Source organism: Oncorhynchus mykiss, chromosome 30, assembly GCF_013265735.2.
Source record: "Oncorhynchus mykiss isolate Arlee chromosome 30, USDA_OmykA_1.1, whole genome shotgun sequence".
In the NCBI taxonomy this organism is placed as follows: domain Eukaryota; kingdom Metazoa; phylum Chordata; class Actinopteri; order Salmoniformes; family Salmonidae; genus Oncorhynchus; species Oncorhynchus mykiss.
In genome coordinates, this window is record NC_050570.1 from 37,729,942 (window position 1) to 37,755,103 (window position 25,162).

Consider the following 25,162-nt stretch of genomic DNA (forward strand, 5'->3'; position numbering starts at 1 on the left):
AGAGAGAGAGAGAGAGAGAGAGAGAGAGAGAGAGAGAGAGAGAGAGAGAGAGAGAGAGAGAGAGAGAGAGAGAGAGAGAGAGAGAGAGAGAGAGAGAGAGAGAGAGAGAGAGAGAGAGAGAGAGAGAGAGAGAGAGAGAGAGAGAGAGAGAGAGAGAGAGAGAGAGAGAGAGAGTGAGTGTGTGTGTGTACACTGTGTGTCCCTGTGTTGTCTATAAGGTCAAACCAAGAGGTGCACATCACGACTTGAGGACAGGCTGAGGCTCATTAGGTGAACCCACAGGTGGATCTTCTGCTTTCAAGGACTAAAACAGCCTCTCCCTGAGGCAACCTTTACCAATAACACTCAAAAAGTCTCTGAACCATGGAATATGAAGAGAACTCCTGACTGGTTTCCTACAGCGAGTGTGTCACTGTGGGCCTTATGTCATGTAAGGACTAGACTGTCTGTCAGGAGGAAATGTCGCGGCATGTGCCTGTCTCGCCAAGTTAAAACACATCTCATGTGATGACTGAGCTGGTGCTACTGCTGTGAAATAAGGACAAAGATAGATATGTCATGCTTTGTTTTGTTTTTAATTAGAAAAAGTATTTCAGATTTTCAGATACTTGAACACAATATACAATATTATACCATACATTGTGTGAAACATTTAATATGTCCGCCTGCAACTGCAACGCAGTAGGTAGGTATTCAACAGACATATAAAAACCACCTCTCATGCAGATAGTGCTAAGTCTGGCTAGTCACTTGGAAACGACTCAGACCAAAAGCTTGAACATAGATTAACAATGTTATACTGATGACAAATTTTGAATTTCAAAACTGCTAACAAGTTTTGGTCGGATAGAACTAGTTCACATTAGCACGCTCAATTACAAGAAGATCACATTTTTGTAACGATTCATCACGCGGGTGCTCAGAGATATTGTAGCATGCCACCAATAATCCCCTTGAACGACTTCACATATAAGTAAGTACGTGCGAGGTGTGAAGACGAAGACACTTGGTTCTGTGTGCGTCTGTCTTCCTGTTGTTTCTGTCTGCTGCCGTTGAACCAGTAGATCTGAACCCCAAAATCAGCCATCTGCATTCAAAATGTTGTATACAGAGGAGTCTGGTTACTAGCTTACTACAAGCTGCTCAGAGAGTCTTGGTTTGTAGGTCTGATATTGATACCGAGCCTAAGTGATAGGCTACAGTATAAAAGCCACAGCGGGCTTGTATTTATTTTTAGCTCTTCCCAGGTCTCTGTCGTTTAACATATCCTCTATGCGTTGTCAACCTACAGGTTGTGTATATGTCTTGTTAGCTGTTGCTCAGGGCACTCAAACATTTGTGTGAATATATTTACTTAGGATATAATATATATATATATATATATAAAAAAAGGAAACAATATTATAATAAAGAATCTAAAAAAAGACTCAGACACAGAGCCTTGAACACGCTAGACACCACCAACCTCCAGGTAATGCAAGTACATATACATTTAAATAGATTTACACTGACTGAAACAGTATTCTTATGTACAGCTGAAAGTAATAAATACACTGTTATAAACAGCAAAGGACCAACTTGAGCTCTAGTGACAAACAGGAATAGGAGTGTGGAGTCCGGTCAGGCCAGGTGGCAAAGGCCACACGGACGCACACACACTCACTCTCACAAACACACTTTCTGATACTCGTACACGCACTCACACACACTCACTCACTGACACACACGATTGCCATGTAAGTCTGCTGAAGTGAGGGTATAGTCAATAAGGCAGTTGAAGTACCTTTGAGTATGTCAGTAAACCTAAGGGAACAATGGAGGGAGGATTGGTGATATCTGAAAACCAGTCATGGAGACCTATAAGGGAAGATCTACCTAGCAGATTTTCAGGCGTGGATGGTTTTAATGCTGACCCAAAGATACAGTGAATTACACTGTCCGGGGGCCTTTTGGTTTGGTATCTCTGTCACGTAAATCTCTAGATACCCTTCTGTGGGTTATCATCCTATTGTTCTCAAAATAAGCACAAACTCTACAGTTTGTAAGTGCCAAATCTATTCTAAAGATTACATCTAACGGATCAAATCCTGATAAACTCCCCGGGCCGGCCAGGAAATGTGATACAGTTAGCGGGAAGGGAAGAGAGAAAAAAAAAGAATGTTTCGATTGACGTCAATGGGCAGACGCAGCACCTCCTTCAGTTATTCCCTTTTTTGGTGGAGGAAGAAATAGCTGACCTGATTGTTTTAGGGGTCAGAGTCAGGAGTTTGTAAAAAAAAAAAAAAACGTGAATAATAGTCACAGCTAACCAAGGTGTGACTGGGCTTCTACACAGGCAGCCGCCTAGCCACCTTTCATCATCTGGCCGGGTCCTTGATTTGTTACAGCATCAGAACCAGGCGGGTTCTGGAATCATTTGGTCGAATAGGATTAATACACAATAGCAGGATACCTTGAGATGGAGCTAGAAATATCCTTCTAACTTGAAGTCTGAGTATTATCAGGATTTGAGCCATGAGGGTAGTGGGGGGGGGTCCTTCAAGGAGAATGAGGGGAAGCAGATTAGATGGGGAGAAATGGGTTTAATTATTATTTTTTTTGCTGAGTTATAGTGATCTATCTGCCTACCGTTCATCTACAGTGAGGTCAGACACATGAAGCAACAATCTAGCAACAATGTAACATGAATCGTGATTTCCATAGAGAAACATATATGTTGTGCTCGGATTGAAATGGTATCTTGTTGTCGTGTTTTAAGTATTTGATGAGTTTGTCCAAGAACTGTTTGTCTAAGTTAGTTTGATTTCTTCTATTGCCCAATACTAGTAAGGAAGACTGTTCTCTTTGTCTGAGATATAAAAAGGATTTTGCTCTTGAGCTTTCGGATAACTCTTTAGAAAAAAACTAAACATTTCACGTACATACTAAAGTGTGTTCAATAAATAAAAAAAGGATTAAAAAGACAATAGTAAAAAAGACACAAAAGTATTTTGACAAATGGTACAGGAAAAAAAGTAAACAGTTTTCTCTCTCTATAAAAACACACGTCCATCCGTCAGTAGTTTAAACGCTACCCCTTGACATCCCATTTTCGTTAAAAAGTCACAAGGTACAAAACTTCTCTCAGTAGTAGTGTCAACATTTCAGATGCCAGTTTGGATGGAAAAACAACCGTTTCCCAGATTGGCCCAAGTCCTTCATTTCCTCGAGGCCTGTCCGTTCCGTCAGGTCCAAAATGTTTGCAGCATTTTTCCTGAGAACTTTGTAGCCGCCCCACTGAAACTGTCCCTCTGTCGCCGGCTCCTAACGCAAGTGCAAGGATAGGGTGGGGTTAAACTGACGCCCCATCCGGGCTCAAACTAAACCCATCGTGGGCTTGTTAAAATGCACAGCTGCAGGATTTCTCCTGTTTAAAACATGAAACCAACCACCTTCGCGGTGCAGCAGAGCCCATTATGTGTCTGTGGGTGATGCATCGTGGGTAATGATCTCTATGGACGACGTGGGCTCCATGGATTCCTCGGGGTCCTGACAGTCCGAGTAGTCTACCGGAGACCGAGACGCCTCCCCCAGACTATCCTCTTCCTCCTCCTCCTCATCCCCCTGGCTCTGTTCATCTTTCTCTGTACCCTCAGAGTCCTCCTCCTCCAGGGTGAGTTCAAACTGGAACTTGTCTCCCACCTGGCCCCCTTCGCCTCCCTCCTGATCCCCCTGCTCTGTGGCCCAAGGAGGAGAGGGGCTCTGGGGGATCATGCTCTGGTACCAGTTCCTGTTGTCCTCCAGAGTGTCCAGGATGTCCTGGGCGTCAGGGTGAACCAGGTCAGCCCAAGTCTCCCACAGAGGGTGGACAATGTAATCTATGAAGCCCACCTGGAGAGAGGAGAGGGGGAAAAAAAGGGGTGAGTCAGGAATCAGTGTATGTGTATGCTTGAATGCTATATGTGGGTGTGTGTGTGTGTGCGTGTGTGTGTGTGTGTGTGTGTGTGTGTGTGTGTGTGTGTGTGTGTGTGTGTGTGTGTGTGTGTGTGTGTGTGTGTGTGTGTGTGTGTGTGTGTGTCTAATATCATACCTGGCTTTTCTCTACTGAAGCGGTGTGTTTGTCACACATGGGGCTGATCTCCATGCCTCTCTCCCTCTCCCTGTCTCCCTGGTGGAAGAACTCCTCCATGATGCGGTCGGTCCACTGACGGTACAGCTCCAGGGACTTGGTCGGGTTACTCAGGTCAGCACAGTGAACCATGTTCCTCAGCACCTGATGGAGAGACGGACGGAGAGAAGAACCGTTAGAGAGGGAGAAGTAGGAGGGAGTGATATGGGGTGATAGGGGAGAAGGAGAGGGGAAGACAAATTGAGGCAGTGAACAGGGTTGGAGAGAGGGGAGGAGGCAGAGGAAGATGAAGAAGCAGAGGTCATCCCAGTGGGAGGCCATCTTTCAAAACAAAAAAAATAGATATACCCCTTTTTCCTTCCCAATTTCGTGGTATCCAATTGGTAGTTACAGTCTTTGTCTCATCGCTGCAACTCCCGTACGGACTCGGGGGAGGCGAAGGCCGAGGGCCGTGCGTCCTCCGACACACGACCCAGCCAAGCCGCACTGCTTCTTGACACAACACCCCCTTAACCCGGAAGCCAGGAAGCCAGCCAGTGTCGGAGGAAACATCTTACACCTGGTGTCCTTTTCAGTGTGCATTGAGCCCGGGCCCGCCACAGAAGTTGCTAGTGCGCAATGGGACAAGAACATCCCTGCTGTCCAAACCCTCCCCTAACTCGGACGACACTGGGCCAATTATGCGCCGCCCCATGGGTCTGGACTTGAACCAGGATCTGTAGTGGCACAGCTAGCACTATGATGTAGTGCATTAGACCACCGCGCCATTCGGGAGGCCAGTGGGAGGCCACCTTAATGACACTAATTAGAGCTATTACAATACAAATAGGGAGAGGAGAAGGGTCTGGAAGAGACCGGACGACGACCAGGATAAACCCACCTGTATTCTGTCGGTGTAGTTGTCCAGCAGCAGGACCCCAGAGCTGGTCACCTTCTTGGTCTCCACCATGGTCTTCAGGTCCGCTAACAGACTCATGTGCTTGGACATGTCAGTGGCCAGGACCATGTCGATGACCATCTTCCTCAGGCTCTGCCTCTGCTTCTTGGTCAGGTTCTGGAAGATGTCACAGTTGTCCCCCTGGAGCAGCTTGAAGCCCACAGCCAGGTGGTGGTTCTCTAAGACGGACTCGTCGTTGTACATCAGGGCCAGCTCAGAGTCTGGGGAAGACAGAGGAGAGTGAGTCACTTGGTCAGCACTACGTCGATGAATATGGATATGGCTATACATTATGGATATAGTATTCCCAGTGGAGGTACGCAGTAAACAGGTGTAGTAGAGAGACCCACTGGTATTGATGAGGAACTGGTTGGACACCCCCGGGTGGTCGACATCGTGGATGGCTGCAGCAAAGATGGCCGCCAAGATCTCCAGATCGCTGAAGACCGCCTGCGTTGAAAGGGAGAGGATCCGGGGTTTAGAATGTCTCAAGTGAGAGAAAAAAACTCAAAGCAACAGGCACAGAGAACAGCTCATCTCAGCGCAGCCCACTCTCATTGATTCCTATGGCCCGGTGTGCGCTATCGCTAACAGCCAACGTCGTGGAAAAAAAACACTGCGCTGGCCTACATTAGCGAGGTGGCTAGCTTATGTTAACTTTGTCTCTCTATAGGCACTCAGCCATAGTGGTTTGACACTGGGTGTGCTGGCTTTAAGAGCGGGGCCATAATCAGGATGGATGGAGGGATGGGGTGAATGTATAAAAAGAAGAGAGTGGCTTGTGACGCGTTGAGGGCTGGGTCGTGCTGTTAGACTGCGTCATGGATGAGGTTCCACTGTATTTATAGAACCACAGAGGGAAAGGAGCTGTGAGAACGAACAGATTGTGTGGCGGGAGTGAGAGAGAGAGTGAGGGAGGGGGGAGGGGGGGCAAGGAGAGAGGGAGAAAAGGAGGAAAACTAATGGTTTATGTCTACAGGTTGAGGGAAGATGACTTTGGGAGCATGCTCGGGAAGGTGCTCAAGTTTGAACTTAAAAACCCGGGGAAGATTTACGATAGGACTCATAGGTTGGGGCGGGAGTACGGCGAGCGCACACTAAGGCCGGAGTTCAATGAGCTCAGATGGGTGTGGGATGGTGAAGCAAGGGCAGGGTGTGGGGCTCGGATTTCTTCCCGAGGGACTTAAGCTTACGTCGAGGGCAGGGGTGGAGAGCAGGATGTGTGTGGACTGGGCCACGTCTGCCGCGTGGAGGCTGTTGTGGTAGGCCACGTCTCCATGGTAGTGGTCCTCCAGGGTCATCATGTACGCCACAAACGTCTCCGTCGGGATCTTAAACGTCTTCAGCAGGTCTCTCTCCTGCAGGGGACACGAGGATATGAGTCAGTACATGTTTTCCGTCCAAAACGTACAGCTGTAACATATTGTGTGTGTGCGTGTGCCCGCCTGCCATGCATATGTGTGCATGTGGGGGTGTGTGCGCGTGTGTAGGAGCCAGTTATAACGTACCTGGAAGATGGCATACATGATACAGGTGAGCGGTCTATGTTCGGAGTACTCGGACACGGTGAAGATGTTCAACCCCCACTTATTCAGATCCTCCAGCTCCTTGGAGAGCATATCCTCCTTGTCCGTCTTGACCCCGAACCGTGAGATGGAGGAGCTGGAGAGGGAGGGTCCGTGAGAGACCTTCTTCACTCCACTGATCTGAGTCATCATCAGCTGCTGCTTCTTCTTCTCCCGGCCGGCCTTCTCCTTGGGCGTCACCGACGGCATGTCCATGTCGTTCTGTTTGTCTGGAGAGAAGAGAGAGAGAGAAAACAGGGGGGGGGTTAGGATACTCCGTGTCATTCTGTACATGTTTGTGCGTGTGTGTGTGTGAGCACAGAGAGAAGGGCAAAAGAGGAGAGGAGGGAAAGGGGAGTGAGATGACCCGTTCACTTTCACTTCCCCTGCCAGAGAACATTTGGTTTAGTGAGGTCATTGCAATGAACTCTGCCTGTGAACCGGGTCCCAGGTGCACTGGTCTGGATGCACCTGTACAGGCTAAAAGGAAAGAATAGACTCATTCATCCATCCATCTTGTTCTCCTTCCTCCCTAGTCTGGATCACCTGCTACGTCCCCTCGGTAACGCGTTCTCTCTGTGGTCCTTTCTCTCCCCTGCTCGGCTCCTGCTCCCTTGACTCAAAAAGGCCATACGTTGATAATACCACCGAGACAATCCCATTGAGAAGCAAAGGGGTAAAGAAGGTCCCGAATGTTCCACATGCACATCTCCCGGAGGTGTTTTACATCTCTAAGGCAAAGGGGAGGGGGGGGGGGGGCTGTACCCCCTCTCACCCAGTGCTCTTAACCCCACATGTTTGAGATATCACATCCTCTAGTGGTGTGGTATATAGCTCTTTACAGTATACGCCCACTCCTCTGCAGTCGACCCTCTCACAGCTGAACTATCCTGCCCTCCCTCCGCTGAGAGTTATTAAATTACCACTGCTGTAATTCAAATAATCACTGTCACTCTACCCCCCCCCCCCCCCCCCCCCCCCTCTCTCTCTCCCTCTTTCCTCCTTCAGTCATTATAGAGACTGGGCGATTAAGCATTCTGTAAAGTGACGCGTGGGGAAACAGGGGGAAGAGCAACACACTGGGTCCTGTAGTTCATTATCACCGTCATTATCACCAGTGAAGCGATGTCTACTAGCTGCTCAGACACGCCACTGAGCCCACTCTCCTATTCCCATACACACAGAATGGACCAGAACTCTGTGAATGGAAGGGGAAGTAGGTTGTTGTCATAGACATAGAATGTCGTTCTATTTTTCAATGGGTTTTGTATGGACCCTCACATAATGGCCTCTGTCTGTCTGTCTGTCTGTCTGTCTGTCTGTCTGTCTGTCTGTCTGTCTGTCTGTCTGTCTGTCTGTCTGTCTGTCTGTCTGTCTGTCTGTCTGTCTGTCTGTCTGTCTGTCGGAAGTGGTTTTGCTAATTCACCGCTTTTCATGCAGGTGGAGTGTTGACATGACCTCTTTCCTCTGAGGCCCAGACTAGACTGTCACGTCTCTCTCTCCCATCTCTCGCTTCCCTCTCTCTCTATTTCTCACACATGTATTCTTCTGAAATGCTGAATCCCCTCTAGCCCGTTCCATATTATGCTCAGATGCGAGAGAGAGAGAGAGAGAGAGAGAGAGAGAGAGAGCGCGCACATGTGTGTGGGTGGATTTGGGCTTTTAAATCCCCTTAATGAGTTCTGCCTGGCTGTTACTGTGGTAGCGAGCTGGACAGAGCCCTGTCCACCATCATCTCCAACCCACAGTCCCTCAGGGATGAGTTGCCCAATATGATGCACTCACTTAAAGGGATCAACCAGAGGATTAACAAGGTGTCCCAGGACTTGACAATATGAACAACAACATGGGTGGAACATGATGTCTAATGGCCTGTGTTGTAGAGAGGGAGATTTGAATAAGACAGCCTTAAATGTCAACCATTTTATCCCCTTGCCTTTGTTTTGTCTATATATTTTTTTATGACCCCCTTTTCCTCCCCAATTTTGTGGTGTCCAATTGGTAGTTACAGTCTTGTCTCATCGCTGCAACTCTCGTATGGACTCGGGAGAGGCGAAGGTCGAGAGCCGTGCCTCTCGAAACACAACCCAACCAAGCCGCACTGCTTCTTGACACAGTGCCCACTTAACCCGGAAGCCAGCCGCACCAATGTGTCAGAGGAAACACCGTACACCAGGCGATCGTGTCAGTGTGCCCTGCGCCCAGTACACCACAGGAGTCACTAGTGCGCCAAGAGACAAGGCCAAACCCTCCCCTTAACCCGGACGACGCTTGGCCAATTGTGCACCGCCCCATGGGCCTCCCGGTACCCGGCCGGCAGCGACAGAGCCTGGACTCGAACCCAGCATCTCTAGTGGCACAGCTTGCGCTGCGATGCAGTGCCTTAGACCACTGCGCCACTCGGGAGGCCCTGCCTTTGTCTTCTAAAGAAACAATGAACTGTAACATAATTAGAAATATCATCCCAGTCAGTGGTGAGCTCAGTACAAACTACCAGCTGTCTGTCTCCCAGTGCTTTCCTCTGCTTCTCTTTCCCATATTAACAGCCAACCAGCTCCAGCTCTAACCCACTCCCACAGGGAACTATGGAGCGGTAGAAAGGTAGAAACTCCCATCTCCCATCTGCGTCTGATCTACGCACTCACTTCCTCAGGCATGGAGAGATGGGGGGAGCGAGGAGGGATGGGGGCAAAGAAAGCGAGAGACACATTAACATGGGGATGAGTCACTGAATGGGCTGCTCAGTTTTCATGAGGGGGTTCCACCGTGCCCCCGCCGCACCTCTACTGCGGAACACCGGTCCCTCCATCTCTCCCCATTTCCCCCCTCCCAATCTCTCCCCCATCTTCTCTCGCTCAAGACGCTGCAGTGGGAGAATCCCATCCACTTTCGACTAAATAGGACTGGATTCGGATGGCGGCGCATCACACATGGTACAGGACGCCATGGACGACCGTATTGTCCTTTCTCTTCAATCACACTGTGTCCCAAAAGGCACCCTATTGCGTATGTAGCGCACTATATAATGAACAGGGTGCATTTTGGGAGGCATCCACAGAGTCACGACTGGAACCTCCAACTACCCCTCTCTCTCTCGCAATCTGTCTATCCACCGGCTCTGATGTTGCCTGGAAATCTCAGCTGTCAATCAACCAGCAGCAGAGGCACCTCACTATGAAGTGCGTCGCCAGCGAACCATCTCAAAGCTTCAAGCTTTTCCTCTCTGATTTGGTTTGGATAGGCATTTAGAGGGGCAGGACGTGTCATAAACAGATCAACCAGAGTCGATGCAGTGTTTTGCAGTGCACGCCAGCAACAAGCAGACAGCCAGCCTCAGCCAGACAAAATGGAGGGGGAACCCCACAGACACACTGCGGTATACTGCACACATATATGCATCTGTGTGGGTGTATTAAAATGTGTTTTAAGAAGGCTATAAGAAGTGGGTGGGAACAGTCAGGCATCAAAAGCAAATGAATTGGGGTTCCCAAACCCGGTCCTGGGGCCCCCGCTGGGTGCACGTTTTGTTTTTTGCCCTAGCACTACACAGCTGATTCAAATAACCAACTCATCATCAAGCGTTGATCATTTGAATCAGCTGTGTAGTGCTAGGGTAAAAACCAAAATGTGCACCCAGCGGGGGCCCAGGACCGAGTTTGTGAAACGCTGACCAAATGAGAGAGAGAGAGTGTGTGTGTGTGTGTGTGTGTGTGTGTGTGTGTGTGTGTGTGTGTGTGATCAGGGCTTTACCTAGGAAGGTGTTGGAGATGAACTCGGACACCTGGTTGCCGGAGCGACTCATCTCTGATAGGTGTGTCAGCTCCCGATTCAACATTCTCTTGAACTGGGGAAAATAAGAGGGGGAAAAGGTCAGGATCCTGGAAACTACCGGAAAACCTGGAAGAAATGATGGTGCTGGAAGATTCCATGGAAAAAAAACATTACTGTATGCTCAGTCAAGCTTTATACAAACATTAAACAAAATCTCGAAACAAATCTCGAGACGTTACACAGAATCAGTACAAAAGGGAGTTGGAAAATAACAATTGGATTGTTTTCATATAACAACTAAAACCCCCTGAGCATCCTATTATACAGTGCAGATTCATCTGGTTTCACGTTCATGCTTTATGGTTCATATTGCAAGGGGACATTCTGCTAATCTGCAATGTATAAAACCCTGTATTATTATACAGTCTATGAGGAAAACCGTGCATAACGACACAGGATCTGCATGGGAATGTGGGGAAGCACCCCCACTGCAGCAGCATCTGTCTGTGTATGTTTTTCAGAGAGAGAGAGGGAGAGGGAGAGGGAGAGGGAGAGAGAGAGAGAGAGAGAGAGAGAGAGAGAGAGAGAGAGAGAGAGAGAGAGAGAGAGAGAGAGAGAGAGAGAGAGAGAGAGAGAGAGAGAGAGAGAGAGAGAGAGAGAGAGAGAGAGAGAGAGACAGACAGAGACAGAGACAGAGAGAGAGAGAGAGAGAGAGAGAGAGAGAGAGAGAGAGAGAGAGAGAGAGAGAGAGAGAGAGAGAGAGATCTCTAGCCCCATCCACAGAAACGCTATTCTGTTTTGAAGAGCTGCAGGCAAGATGGAGACGCAGCCCAGCTAAATAACACCAGTTCTGTTCTACGACCACAACCCAACTACACAGCTCTAGAACACAGAGACCACCAAAAATACTACAACAGCTCAAACACCAAAACACAGAGTAATGTCATGTTATCCCAAGCAGCAATGTGAGCTAATGGCACAAAACACACCTTAATGTAACCCCAAGACACAGACAACAGGTAGTTCACTTCAGGCATTTTGGACCCCGTTTTTCCCTCCCTACAGGACAGAGAGCCAGCAGCAGCAACGGCCGTAGCAGCACTGTAATCCACCGCGGTAAAATAGAGTGAGGCAGATGAACGGATTCCTTTAGTGCTAAAAAAAAAAAAAATCCCCCTCTTCTCTCCTCTTCTCTGCTCCCTTGGTGTTGTGGCTCAACGGCTAATAGAACAGTTAGATAAAGATGACTGGTCGCTCTCTCTCTCAGCAGACGTCTCAGTGAGGGTCTCCATGTCTAGGTAAGAAGAGAGGGGAGCAGGCTAGGTGTTGGAGCCAGGGTAAGGAGCTCCGTCTTGGGCTAGGAGATCCACAGAGCTGGGCGGCAGCTGGAGCTATGGAGTTATGAGCTAGATCTGAGCTAGGGGGGGGCTCTGAGCACGGCTGAATAATAGACAAGGGGAGGAGGGAAAAAACACTGGGATGGAGAGAGGACTAGGAGAAGAACTGCGATGCTCATCTGACTGGGGGGGGGGGGGGGGGGGGGGCTTCCTCTGCTGTATTCATCTAACTCCACTCTCACTGCTGCAGCTCTCTCCCTCCCTCATTTCTCTCTCTCTCGGTCCCCCCCCCTGCTTTTAGTCTACCATCCCCAGCAACATGCTGCACACAGCGCACATGATTTGACAGAAAGCGGAGCAAAGCAGAGCGAAGGGGGGGGGGGGGGAGCCCCCAGCAGCACAGCCCGGCAGTGGGGAGGGGTAGGAATGGGAGCCAGGGATACAGGATACAGGAGCTCTCTTCTTCTCTATCCTCCTCTCCTCTCTTCCCCCTCCTCTCCTCTGCAGCCCTGCCACTGCAGATAACCCACTTCCCTCCTCCCTGACATAAGCAAGGATGAGGAAAGCCTCTATTTCTTATCTGTCTGCCAGAGGACCACAGACTAGTGCTGCCATTCAGCCATTTTTAATACAGTATTTGAGGGAGGCATGGGGGATTGCATGTATAAATGTACCTTACGCAGTAGTGGGGGAAATGAGAAGGAAGGGCACAGTTTCTCTCTTTCTATTGCCTGACATGTGTCAGCAGGACCACAGTGGCTGTTCATTATCCACAGCCCATAATAACATGAGAGGTTGTCAGGGTATCCGTGGCAGGCTATTTTTACACAACCGTGGAGCGGGAGAAAAGCGAGAGAAAACACCAAAGAGAGAGAATGGTAGATAATTGCATCCTTCACCAATTTGGGTTGACATCAGATCAGCCCCCAACTCTCTCTCTCTCTCTCTCTCCCTCTTTCCTCCACTCTGTCTGTGTACGCCAATTACCAGAACATCCCAACGCCATGGCAACAGTGTCACGTGACCAGAGAGAGTGGTGCGGCTGGCTGGCTGGCTGCTGTTTCAGCGAGAGGTTTCCCCCTCCGAACACTAGCGAGGCAGCCCCGCCGTCACGAGGACACACCAGTGGTTCAACTGCTGAGTGAAAAGCACTAGTTCCTCCCCTCTTTCATTCCACCTCTCCCTCACTCTCAGCCACTTACATGTCAATTTCTCTCACTGCTGCCACTTCCCAACAGTGTCATTAATCTTGGTCTCTCTCCCGCCCTCCTACGATCAATGGGGTTGGCTGCCCTTGGAGGAGCAGATGTAAACAAGCAAACAGACAGGCAAAGGCCGGAGGCCATCCGCAAAAAGCTATCATTTCAACTGACTGTGTAATTGGGATGCGTGTTATTTGAAATGGAACCAGGCCTATTCAGGAAGACCTCAATATAGTTTCAGTTATCTTTCCTCCTCGGCAAGGCTTCTCATTGCTTGTCGTGAAACAATCCCCCAGTACGGCGAGAGGACTATCCACGATTGTGAAACTGAGTGTTCTCATGTCAGCGCTCGTCTGTAGGAAACGGCAGGAAAAACCTTCCCAGGAGTCTCCGATGAGCGAGCGGAACACTGCGCTGGGAATGATGGGGCGAGAGGAGTGTCCAGATGATCCTCCTGTTGCAGAGACGGGCGAACCAGAGAAAGGGAGGAGGGTGGCGGAAAGGATCCTCCTGTTGCAGAGACGGGCGAACCAGAGAAAGGGAGGAGGGTGGCGGAAAGGATCCTCCTGTTGCAGAGACGGGCGAACCAGAGAAAGGGAGGAGGGTGGCGGAAAGGATCCTCCTGTTGCAGAGACGGGCGAACCAGAGAAAGGGAGGAGGGTGGCGGAAAGGATCCTCCTGTTGCAGAGACGGGCGAACCAGAGAAAGGGAGGAGGGTGGCGGAAAGGATCCTCCTGTTGCAGAGACGGGCGAACCAGAGAAAGGGAGGAGGGTGTCGGAAAGGAAAGGGAGACAAAAAAATATAAGACATGAGAAGAAGCCCTCGTTATATAATACACTGCATACGACATAATATGAGGACTATAACAGCGGGGGATGTCTCTGCGAGGTGGTGGAGAAAGGAACAAGCGCAGCTAAAACAACGACACTGCCGCCTCCGCTCATCAGGACTCAACAACAGCTCTACTGAACACACAGCACTTGTCACATCCCTATCCCATAAACACACCCCAGCCCATATACACCCTAACCCAGAAACACACCCTATCCCATAAACACACCCCAGCCCATTTACACACCCTAACCCAGAAACACACCCTATCCCATAAACACACCCCAGCCCATTTACACACCCTATACCATATACACACCCCAGCCCATATACACACCCCAGCCCATATACACACGCCAGGCAATATACACACCCCAGCCCATATACACACCCCAGCCCATATACACACGCCAGCCCATATACACACCCCAGCCCATATACACACCCTAGCCCATATACACACCCCAGCCCATATACAGTGCCTTGCGAAAGTATTCGGCCCCCTTGAACTTTGCGACCTTTTGCCACATTTCAGGCTTCAAACATAAAGATATAAAACTGTATTTTTTTGTGAAGAATCAACAACAAGTGGGACACAATCATGAAGTGGAACGACATTTATTGGATATTTCAAACTTTTTTAACAAATCAAAAACTGAAAAATTGGGCGTGCAAAATTATTCAGCCCCCTTAAGTTAATACTTTGTAGCGCCACCTTTTGCTGCGATTATAGCTGTAAGTCGCTTGGGGTATGTCTCTATCAGTTTTGCACATCGAGAGACTGACATTTCTTCCCATTCCTCCTTGCAAAACAGCTCGAGCTCAGTGAGGTTGGATGGAGAGCATTTGTGAACAGCAGTTTTCAGTTCTTTCCACAGATTCTCGATTGGATTCAGGTCTGGACTTTGACTTGGCCATTCTAACACCTGGATATGTTTATTTTTGAACCATTCCATTGTAGATTTTGCTTTATGTTTTGGATCATTGTCTTGTTGGAAGACAAATCTCCGTCCCAGTCTCAGGTCTTTTGCAGACTCCATCAGGTTTTCTTCCAGAATGGTCCTGTATTTGGCTCCATCCATCTTCCCATCAATTTTAACCATCTTCCCTGTCCCTGCTGAAGAAAAGCAGGCCCAAACCATGATGCTGCCACCACCATGTTTGACAGTGGGTATGGTGTGTTCAGGGTGATGAGCTGTGTTGCTTTTACGCCAAACATAACATTTTGCATTGTTGCCAAAAAGTTAAATTTTGGTTTCATCTGACCAGAGCACCTTCTTCCACATGTTTGGTGTGTCTCCCAGGTGGCTTGTGGCAAACTTTAACCGACACTTTTTATGGATATCTTTAAGAAATGGCTTTCTTCTTGCCACTCTTCCATAAAGGCCAGATTTGTGCAATACACGACTGATTGTTGTCCTATGGACAGAGTCTCCCACCTCAGCTGTAGATCTCTGCAGTTCATCCAGAGTGATCATGGGCCTCTTGGCTGCATCTCTGATCAGTCTTCTCCTTGTATGAGCTGAAAGTTTAGAGGGACGGCCAGGTCTTGGTAGATTTGCAGTGGTCTGATACTCCTTCCATTTCAATATTATCGCTTGCACAGTGCTCCTTGGGATTTTTAAAGCTTGGGAAATCTTTTTGTATCCAAATCCGGCTTTAAACTTCTTCACAACAGTATCTCGGACCTGCCTGGTGTGTTCCTTGTTCTTCATGATGCTCTCTGCCCTCTGTGTGTGCTGCATCCCTACTGCATCTCTCCCCCTCCTCCCCTCTCTCTCAGTGTTGATCTGTTTAGGTATCCACCACCCAAGGTTGTCTCTATGAATCTCTATGAGCTGACTGTAAATGAGAATGAGAGTTGATGTTAATATTTGATGATCTGAGTGTTGATGCTTCATTCAGATATGCTGTGGCCTCTGACACAGAGAATGGGCTCAGAGAGGTCTGTCGGAAGCTCTCTCTCTCTCTCTCTTCTCGCTCTCTCTCTACTCTAATCTTCGGTCTCTCACCCCCCTGCCTCCCTCCCCTCTAGCTGCAAGGGGTGGGGGAGATCCAGCAGGGAGCTGCTGTGTTTCCCAGAAGCCTTTGCAGCAGAGCCAGTATAGAACTGCATGGTGATTGCATTTCGTTGTGAAAAAAGTCCCTCCATTCAGATTTGATCCTATAGGACAGGACACAGTGGATAGCAGTCAGGCATACAGACAGGCAGGCATACAATCAAGCAAACAGACAGACCGACAGGCAGGCAGGCATACAGACAGGCAGGCATACAATCAAGCAAACAGACAGACCGACAGGCAGGCAGACAGACCGACAGGCAGGCAGGCAGACGGGAAGACCGGCAGATAGGGATGTACAGGACAGTGCATGTCTTGTGGCATCTTTTGAAATGACTTGAGTTTATAACACCACTTTATAACACCACTGACACAGAGGATCTCCAAAACTCAAAATGTAATTTCATGTCCTCTTTCCGCCACTAGTGGACACTGTGTCCTCATATTGTCAGCTGAACAGACTAACAGTTAGTCCACTGCTTAACTTCTCAGCTAAGTTAACATTGTTGAATTTGACACTACTTCCATAGAAGTGAAAATATGACTCCGGCTCAAGATGGGGAATTTGCAGAGCAAAATAGCACGGTTTTATCAAACGTCATGCAATAGTATGATTTTAAACCGCATACGACTTCGGTGCCGGGTAATCTTATTAAGTTGCGCTTGATTCCCCGGCCTTGGCAAACATATGGCGCACAGGGATTACACAGTGGTTATGATGGGGCAACATAGACAGTGACATGTGTTTCCTCAGGGACGAGGGCAGTAAGCTTAGAGACCAACCCCACAGAGCCTGAATCCACACTACCTCTGACGACTCGCAAGCGACTGGCTCTGGCTGCGATGGCAACGTGTGTCTGTGTGTGTGTGTGTGCGCGTGCGTAAGAGTGTCTGCACGTGTGCACATAGGCATGCCGTCATTAGCCCACAAACAAGATCATCAGAGGAACTGGCGAACTGCATGATACAAGAGAAAGGGGGAAATAGATGATTAAAGAGAAAAAGAGAGGCGGAACAAATAAAGAAACAAGACAAGGCATATCACTCAAATCTGACACCGGGTCCCGTCAGTGCAGGCTGTCAGAGAGCTCCGGGTGGTTTTCACTTGTGTTTGGCAGCCCCATCTCAACCTACAGAGAGATCCGTTAAGATACGCTGCACTAAACCCACTCATCGTGGCCTTTAGACGTAGGAGTTCAACACCGCCGCCTCACCGTATTCAATGGCAGATGTCGACTCTTTCACAAATCTGACAAGAAACCACCTCATGGCTCACGGGGGCATTGGCAGGTGGTATTAGCAAGAGATGGAAGCACCACGTATCGAGCAGGCCACTTTCCTCGTTCACTCAAACAACTTGGTTTGGAGACATGCAGATTCTCCGGATAAATGGAATGATGGAGGACATTTCAGAGAACAACAACAACGTCCTTGAAGCTAGAATCCATGTTACGTCCATTTTATTTTTCTTTTTTTTTAGTTCAAACTGTTGTACCCAATCAGAACCCAAAATAGAAGCTTGTCATACTTCAATTTTTGTATACAAAGTAAATGCAAGCAAACACTGTATAGCCTCAAAACATAGTTCAAACGACCATTTTGATATCATGGATGATCAGTGATTGGCAGCGTAACTCTTGCTTTGAATTATTTGAGAATGGGTACATTTCTCCACAACCATCCCTAATATTTTTTTATTTATTTTTACCTAAACAAAGGTGGGGTGACGGCTTTGTTATTCTATCAATTCAGATTGAAATATATTCCATGAACATTGAAAAGCTAAAGTAAACTTTAAGCAACTCCAGCAAACAGCTGTCTCACAACTCTCAAAAGGACTCAAAAAGTCTACGTTAATATTTCACTGATAAAAATGTATCAGTGAACACTGAAAGCCATAGCACAGAAACTCAACTGACAGACCCACAAAGACTATCTGCAGGGCACTGGCAGCCCAATTCAGACAAAGCATCCACGACTGCAGCTTTGACCAGTGGTGCGCTCTGCTGTCGTAAGTCCAGTCATGACAAAGGACCAGCATTACATCCATTAATATTGGTGTCCTTCTCAAAATCTTACCAAATAGCCCAAGTGTACACAAACTATAATTATATAAAGACTTGCAGGCAGAGAAATAACTTTCCCCAAGACTTGGTTAAAAGCAGCATAAAATAAAACTCAACTCGGTATAGGCCTACCATACAGCAATGGCAAAACCCCAAAGCAACCGCATATGATGCGGAAAAATAACTTAAGTTTTCAGTATGAATACGCCAATACATTTCCACCCCAAAATAGATCAGAAAAGTCCATTTAAAAGCTTCAAAATAGGAAAAAGCTTCAACAAGTAAGCAATTCCAAAAGAATTTGAACTTTACCTTTCTCCAACCGTTCAGTTTCCCCAACTTTCTCTCTTTCTTTTCCAGGCAGCAGGCTCCCATCTTGTGTGTATGAGCAGCTTGGTTGGGTTTAGTCCTGCAGAGTGCCGGGGCTCGCGGAAGCAGCGTCTGTATGTACTGAAACTGTGAGTAAGGGCCAAGCCTCAGACTCTGACGTGGGGAGGGTGAGGAAACGCGATAGCTCTACTGACTCACTTTGAGTTGGGTGCTCGGGCTTGCCTACTCTTATCGCGAGGGAGCTGGGTGTGTGAGTGCGTGTGTGACTTCTGCTCAACGCACACACACACACACACACACACACACACACACACACACACACACACACACACAGTTCTGCCTCTCTCCCCCTGACAGTCTACTGCCTGTTCTCTAACCCAGAGTTGCAGCAGCCAGCATCAGGGTAGCATTGTTTACACTGTCAGTACACTGCTAACAATATCATGATCATTCTGATATTCCTGTTGTCAGTCCAAACAGTGCGTTTCCTTGAAAAGCAGATTCAAAGTAAATAAAATGATAACCTACCTCTCCTGATTTGACCTGTTGAAACTAATAGTGAGAGTTTGAAACCCTGACTCGGGGGGGAAAAAGGAACAGTCAAACTTCTAATTGTTCTTGACTCCTACACGGAAGATGCAAGTCTGAGCAAGAGCACATCACTTACAGGCAATCCGATACAGTCATAGAGCCAGACAGACAGACAGACACGGACAAAGTTCGATGCACTTTACCTTGGGTGTTTTACCGGAATCAGTCTAAATGTCAGAACTGAAGACTTTCACCGCCCTTTACTTAGGTTTCAAATGCTGTCAGATCTTCAAGAATGTTGTCTCCAACGTCATCTGAAACCGTATTCTAAGACACATTTGTATTCTCTTCATGACAGTGAATGCAGCTGGCATCATGCTCAATGCTACTCTGTGAAAGTTGTCTACGTTAAAAAATACACTTCAGTGTACAGTACAAGCAAGGCAAAGGAGACGGTCTTGATCCAGTGTCTCGACCACGCACCAAGACGGTTCAATGGGGTCAGTGGGGTATCTAACGGTACAGAAACAATGGATTTTAAGATAACCTCTCCCTACCGTGTGTTGGACTACGGGTCTGGCCTATGAGTGTCTTATGTTATCTTATCTCTCATCACAATGGCCCAAATAATGGCCAAAGCAGAACCAGTATGGCCCTCAGGGCAGCACAGGGAGATTCCTCGGAAGTCAGGGAACTGAATCAACACAGGGAGATTCCTCTGAAGACAAAAACTGAATCAACACAGGGAGATTCCTCTGAAGTCAGGGAACTGAATCAACACAGGGAGATTCCTCTGAAGACAAAAACTGAATCAACACAGAGAGATTCATCGGAAGCCAGGGAACTGAATTAACACAGGGAGATTCCTCTGAAGACAAAAACTGAATCAACACAGGGAGATTCCTCTGAAGACAAAAACTGAATCAGCACAGAGAGATTCATCGGAAGTCAGGGAACTGAATTAACACAGGGAGATTCCTATGAAGACAAAAACTGAATCAACACAGGGAGATTCCTCTGAAGACAAAAACTGAATCAACACAGGGAGATTCCTCTGAAGACAAAAACTGAATCAACACAGGGAGATTCCTCTGAAGACAAAAACTGAATCAGCACAGAGAGATTCATCGGAAGTCAGGGAACTGAATTAACACAGGGAGATTCCTATGAAGACAAAAACTGAATCAACACAGGGAGATTCCTCTGAAGACAAAAACTGAATCAACACAGGGAGATTCCTCTGAAGACAAAAACTGAATCAACACAGGGAGATTCCTCTGAAGACAAAAACTGAATCAGCACAGAGAGATTCATCGGAAGTCAGGGAACTGAATCAACACAGGGAGATTCCTCTGAAGTCAGGGAACTGAATCAACACAGGGAGATTCCTCTGAAGACAAAAACTGAATCAACACAGAGAGATTCATCGGAAGCCAGGGAACTGAATCAACACAGGGAGATTCCTCTGAAGACAAAAACTGAATCAACACAGAGAGATTCATCGGAAGTCAGGGAACTGAATCAACACAGGGAGATTCCTCTGAAGACAAAAACTGAATCAACACAGGGAGATTCCTCTGAAGACAAAAACTGAATCAACACAGGGAGATTCCTCTGAAGACAAAAACTGAATCAACACAGGGAGATTCCTCTGAAGACAAAAACTGAATCAACACAGGGAGATTCCTCTGAAGACAAAAACTGAATCAGCACAGAGAGATTCATCGGAAGTCAGGGAACTGAATCAACACAGGGAGATTCATCGGAAGTCAGGGAACTGAATTAACACAGGGAGATTCCTATGAAGACAAAAACTGAATCAACACAGGGAGATTCCTCTGAAGACAAAAACTGAATCAGCACAGAGAGATTCCTCTGAAGACAAAAACTGAATCAACACAAGGAGATTCCTCTGAAGTCAGGGAACTGATTCAACACAGGGAGATTCATTTGAAGACAGGGAACTGAATCAACACAAGGAGATTCCTCTGAAGACAGGGAACTGAATCAACACAAGGAGATTCCTTTGAAGACAGGGAACGGAATCAACACAGGAAGATACACCATATGAAAGATTCAGGGATATTCTGAAGACTGAAACAGAATAGTTTGAATCAGCATCCATCAGTGACTCCTCCCTCAGTCTGTCTGGCGCCCAGTCATTCAGTCTGTCCATGTGACTGTTTAGGCTGGGACGGCTTCTCAGTCTGGCTCGTGTGTTTCTTGTTTTTGGCTTTTTTTCAACCAAGGTGAATGAGTTTGAATCAATAATCTGTCAGTTGTTCAGTGTCTGTTGAGTGACTAAACCTCATTTGCCCAGCGACATTAACTTTCTAAGTCTGTATTGTCTGTCAGTCAGTCCCTATGAAATGTGTGTGTGTGTGTGTCTGTGTGTGTGTGTGTACGCATGCAAGCTCCTCCATTGTCTTTAGTAAAAGTCCCTTCTGTCCTGCGTGTGTCCTGATGACGTCAGCAATGGGCCAAATAAACAGGGCCATTAACCCTGCCCCAGGGCATTCTGGGAGGTCTATTGTAGTCTGGTCTGAGCGGGTACCAGGAAGGAGACAGGAAGACAGTCACACAGTCCAAGGGTCCTATGCATCTCTTTTATTTTCGGGACATTTCTGGACTTTTTGGGGAGTAATAATGTTTGACCATAAAAGAAAATCATAGTTTCTCTAACCCTAAACATTACACTAACCCCACTCCTTAACCCACCAAAACCCTAACCCCAACCTTAACCCCAAAACCCTAACCTAACTGCTAGGACATTTGGGTCCTGATAAGGTAGGAAGACAAGTACACACACACACACACACTCCATTTACCCAAAGACGCAAACCCTCTCTTGCTATGAAATTGCAAACATGAAATTGCATTGAATTGAGCAGGACAAAAATTGCACATTGTTTCTGTGAGATACCGTGGTTAACTAAGTTGCAAACAAATATGCAGCTGATTTGCACATGAGCATGTAACAATCAAAGGACAGTCTGGAAACAACTTTTACAGCCTCTCGCCTCTATACTTTCAATGTCCACTTATCTTCTTCCACCGCACAGAACTATCACTAAAACATGCACAGAGCTTTGGTGTTACAGTTGTCACATTACTGTATGCCCTTGAAAAAAAAAAAAAAAAGCATGAACAAGTGAATGTGTGAACAAGTAATGTCAACTAGGGCTGTCAAACGATTCAAAATGTAATCGGGTTTAATCGCAAGATTTGCTGTGATTAATCGCAAATTCATAATTGTCTCAAATTGAGCTGTAATTTAAGATATTTTATACAAAAAGCACGACAAGAATATTGCCGTTTTGATTTTGTCCAAAGTAAACGGTTGGCAAAATCTGGTCAATTGATAAGCACTCTTTTTTTAACAAAAAAAAGTCAACTTCTTTTGACGTCGCATTGTTGTTTTGATAAAGAATGTGGTATTTTGGACGTTTTCAGTGTATTTTGAAAGCTTCCAGACAAATGTGATAAAAAAAGGTGCACCAAACTAACTGACAGCGCTCATTTTTAACATGTTAAAAAGGATCAATAAGGAGACACGGAGCGCTAGCTACCCTGTTCTTTTCTCTGGGCTTCCTCCAACATTCACTGACCGACATATGAAGAAGAGAGCCGTGTGCCTGCAGCAGTTACAGCCCGAACGGACGGCTCAGAAATGAAATTTTAAAATCATTATTTTTAACACACTTGAATAATTCTACTCTGTTTGGCTAAGTTACCTTTTCACAGAATGGCATTGCAGAATTTGCACTTCCACACGTGGAAACATTACTACTGATACGTGTTAACCTCTTTCACACGTGAGAAGAACAACATTTCACCACCACATGTGAACTTGCAATTCCACATGTGAACGTGAGATTTTCACATGTGAAGTTCTCTTACATGTGACACTGCAAATGTGATTTTTACACGTGTTTGTTTATTACCTGTGAAAGTGCAACTCCACATGCGAAAGGGAGATTTTCACATGTGAAGTTCTCTGACATGTGAAACTGCAAATGACATTTTCACGTGATCGATTTTCAAATGTGAAACAGCACATTTCACATGGGCAACTGAGGTGAAAACATGGTTTTTCTTCTCACGTGAAAAAGTGGTGTTAACATGTAAACACTGTATTTAAAAACGTGAAAATATGGTTTCACCTGACATTTGGCGTGTTTTCTTTTGTAAGGCTGCGTACACAACTTGTCCTTTAGCAAAATAGACTACATAATATCACATGGTGAACTGCAGACCCAAGGCCACTACTAAAAACACAAGCATGAAAGGGACCATGCAGGGTACTCGTACGTATTGTAGAAGCACACCGCTGACCTATCCCCCCTGGCTGGCACTGTTGTCAAGAAATAGCAATACACTTTCAAAACCACCCAGCAACTTCATTTCCCGTTCGTGGTTCCAACGGGGGGAAAAACAAAACAAGTCACAATCTAAATCCACTGTTTGATTTAGGATCCTGAACGTACATTATATACGGTATCTAGTTGCCAGCTCCTTCAAGCCAATGCAACAGCGGTTGAAAGCAAGCTTGAAGGTTTCTATACTGTAGGTCTACAGGGTGTTTCAAAAGGAAGATGTCCCTCAAAATGCTCTTGTAAGGTGCAGGGGTGCCCTTGCAAACTAACTATTTTGCAGCACATACAGATTCACAGACGGCTGCTCTTCAAAACCAGCTTAGCAGTGGCTGTTGACTTGAAGGGCAGAGGTACAGCGGCTGTGTATCGTTTATACAGGGAGTTTGAGTCTTACCTTATTGGAGGCCATGTCACTGACGGAGCGGTAGGTCTGGATGGTCTCCAGCTGGTCCAGGCACCAGTCCAGCTCCTCCATGGTCTCCATGGCCAGCTTCTGGTACGACTCATCTGTCAACAGGCACACAGACATAGGGCAGTAGTCAGCAGGGTATGGAGGGGAAGGGCGAGGTGAGAGAGGCTGGCAGGGCGGCTGCTGCGTGGCGGCCGGGCCCGGTGGTGGCAGAGGCAGAGGGGGCACACGGCCACAATGCTCTTTCATCATGAGCAAGGCTAACACTGAGGCTAACAACTAATGGCCAAAAGGCTAGCGCTAACAGCTAGTGGTGAACTCTAGAGAGAGCAGAGTGGGACGCCACAGTAGCTGCACTCTCTCTCTCTCTCTCTCTCTCTCTCAAACTCTGTTACTGGCTCGCTCACTGGCTGACTGGCTGACTGAGGTTGTTTGTTTCTTTCTGCTACTTTCGCTCAGATGCACTGCACAGTCTCCCCCCCCCACCCAACTCATTTACATAAACCATATTTTAGAGCAGGAAACCGGACCCCTCTCAGGAGAACAGACACCTCCAGACTCATACTCGGTCCCATCATAAACGATCTCGCACTTTGCACACCAAAGGACATGTGATACATCTCCGCATAACAGATACAAATACAGCAGAAACGTCAAACACTTTATATAGAGCGCCACACGTTCGTAAAAGCAGAACCACGGATTAATTCAGGGAGTCTCCAAGTTAGACACAGTCAGTGCTGGGAGACATTGGGCCAGAGAGGAGGAGAGGAGGGGGTGTTGGGGTGAGCTGGGGTGGTGGGGGGAGGGTGATGTGTTGCCCTCTCTCAGACACACACAGGGTAGCCTTGTGCTCAGTGCTCAACTGTGTGTTCTGGGTCTCCTAGCTGCCGCGGCACAACATAGCGCACTGCAGCAGACCCGCGGTAGTGCCGACCTTAGCGTGGCCGCTTAGAATGTTACCCCCGCTCTGATCTCCCAGCCTTCAAAGTGGAGCGAATGTTTGCTCACCAAAACATGAGAGATACAGGGGCATTATAGCATTCTCCCGGCCTGCTGCAGAGAGAGGAGACGAGAGAGACTGAGGCCGCCGGCTGTTTGCAAACTCAATCAATCCTTTCCTCTGTAAGGCTGGAGGCTTGGCTGGGGTAAACCCTGGAGTGGAGTACTGGAAGGTTGGAGAAGTATGGGGGACTCTGGTACTGTATGTCACTATTCTCCCACACAGCACTGCTCTCAATACACGTGATGCACTATGTTAATATACGAGATGCCACTATATTAGATGTCACTATTTTTCTCTCATGGGTCTGTCTAGCTTGCAGTGTGTATACAGGCTACAGTGTCTTGTCCACGTAAGACGTTAGCATACGTAATGTGGCTGTGGATATGACTTTGTACAGTAGTGGTCAGTCCCCCAAATCTGCATCTCCACCCAGTCCCACTTCTTTGCCTTATATAAGACCCCGTTTTGGCCGCAAACCAAGGTCAGGCCAGGTCAGCCTCAATCAGTGAGTTCATCTGTTGTGGGGAAGCCATGATGGGATAGAATGGCACAAATATACACAGAGATTTGATCACTTGTAAACATGCTTACTGTAAATGAGCTCACCAGAAAGCCGACAACTGGGTCAAAAG

At 47.4% G+C, this 25,162-nt stretch overlaps 1 protein-coding gene across 3 annotated transcripts in view; it reads right to left on the bottom strand.

The window, feature by feature from the left end:
* Nucleotides 1–556: 556 nt before the first annotated feature.
* LOC110521793 (cAMP-specific 3',5'-cyclic phosphodiesterase 4B) overlaps nt 557–25,162 on the bottom strand; it is an 87,833-nt gene continuing 63,227 nt past the window's right edge. Inside the window, exons 6-13 of one of the 3 annotated variants that reach the window (XM_036969410.1) lie at nt 23,510–23,622; nt 10,361–10,454; nt 6,554–6,840; nt 6,239–6,403; nt 5,396–5,495; nt 4,989–5,266; nt 4,070–4,252; nt 557–3,870 (exon numbers count right to left, since the gene is read on the bottom strand). In XM_036969410.1, coding sequence (XP_036825305.1) covers nt 3,454–3,870; nt 4,070–4,252; nt 4,989–5,266; nt 5,396–5,495; nt 6,239–6,403; nt 6,554–6,840; nt 10,361–10,454; nt 23,510–23,622 — 1,637 coding nt within the window. In that variant the 3' untranslated portion in view covers nt 557–3,453. Of the gene's footprint in view, nt 3,871–4,069; nt 4,253–4,988; nt 5,267–5,395; nt 5,496–6,238; nt 6,404–6,553; nt 6,841–10,360; nt 10,455–11,370; nt 11,850–18,190; nt 18,412–23,509; nt 23,623–25,162 lie in introns of those variants that run through there. The other 2 variants (XM_036969411.1, XM_036969412.1) reach the window with 2 other exon arrangements.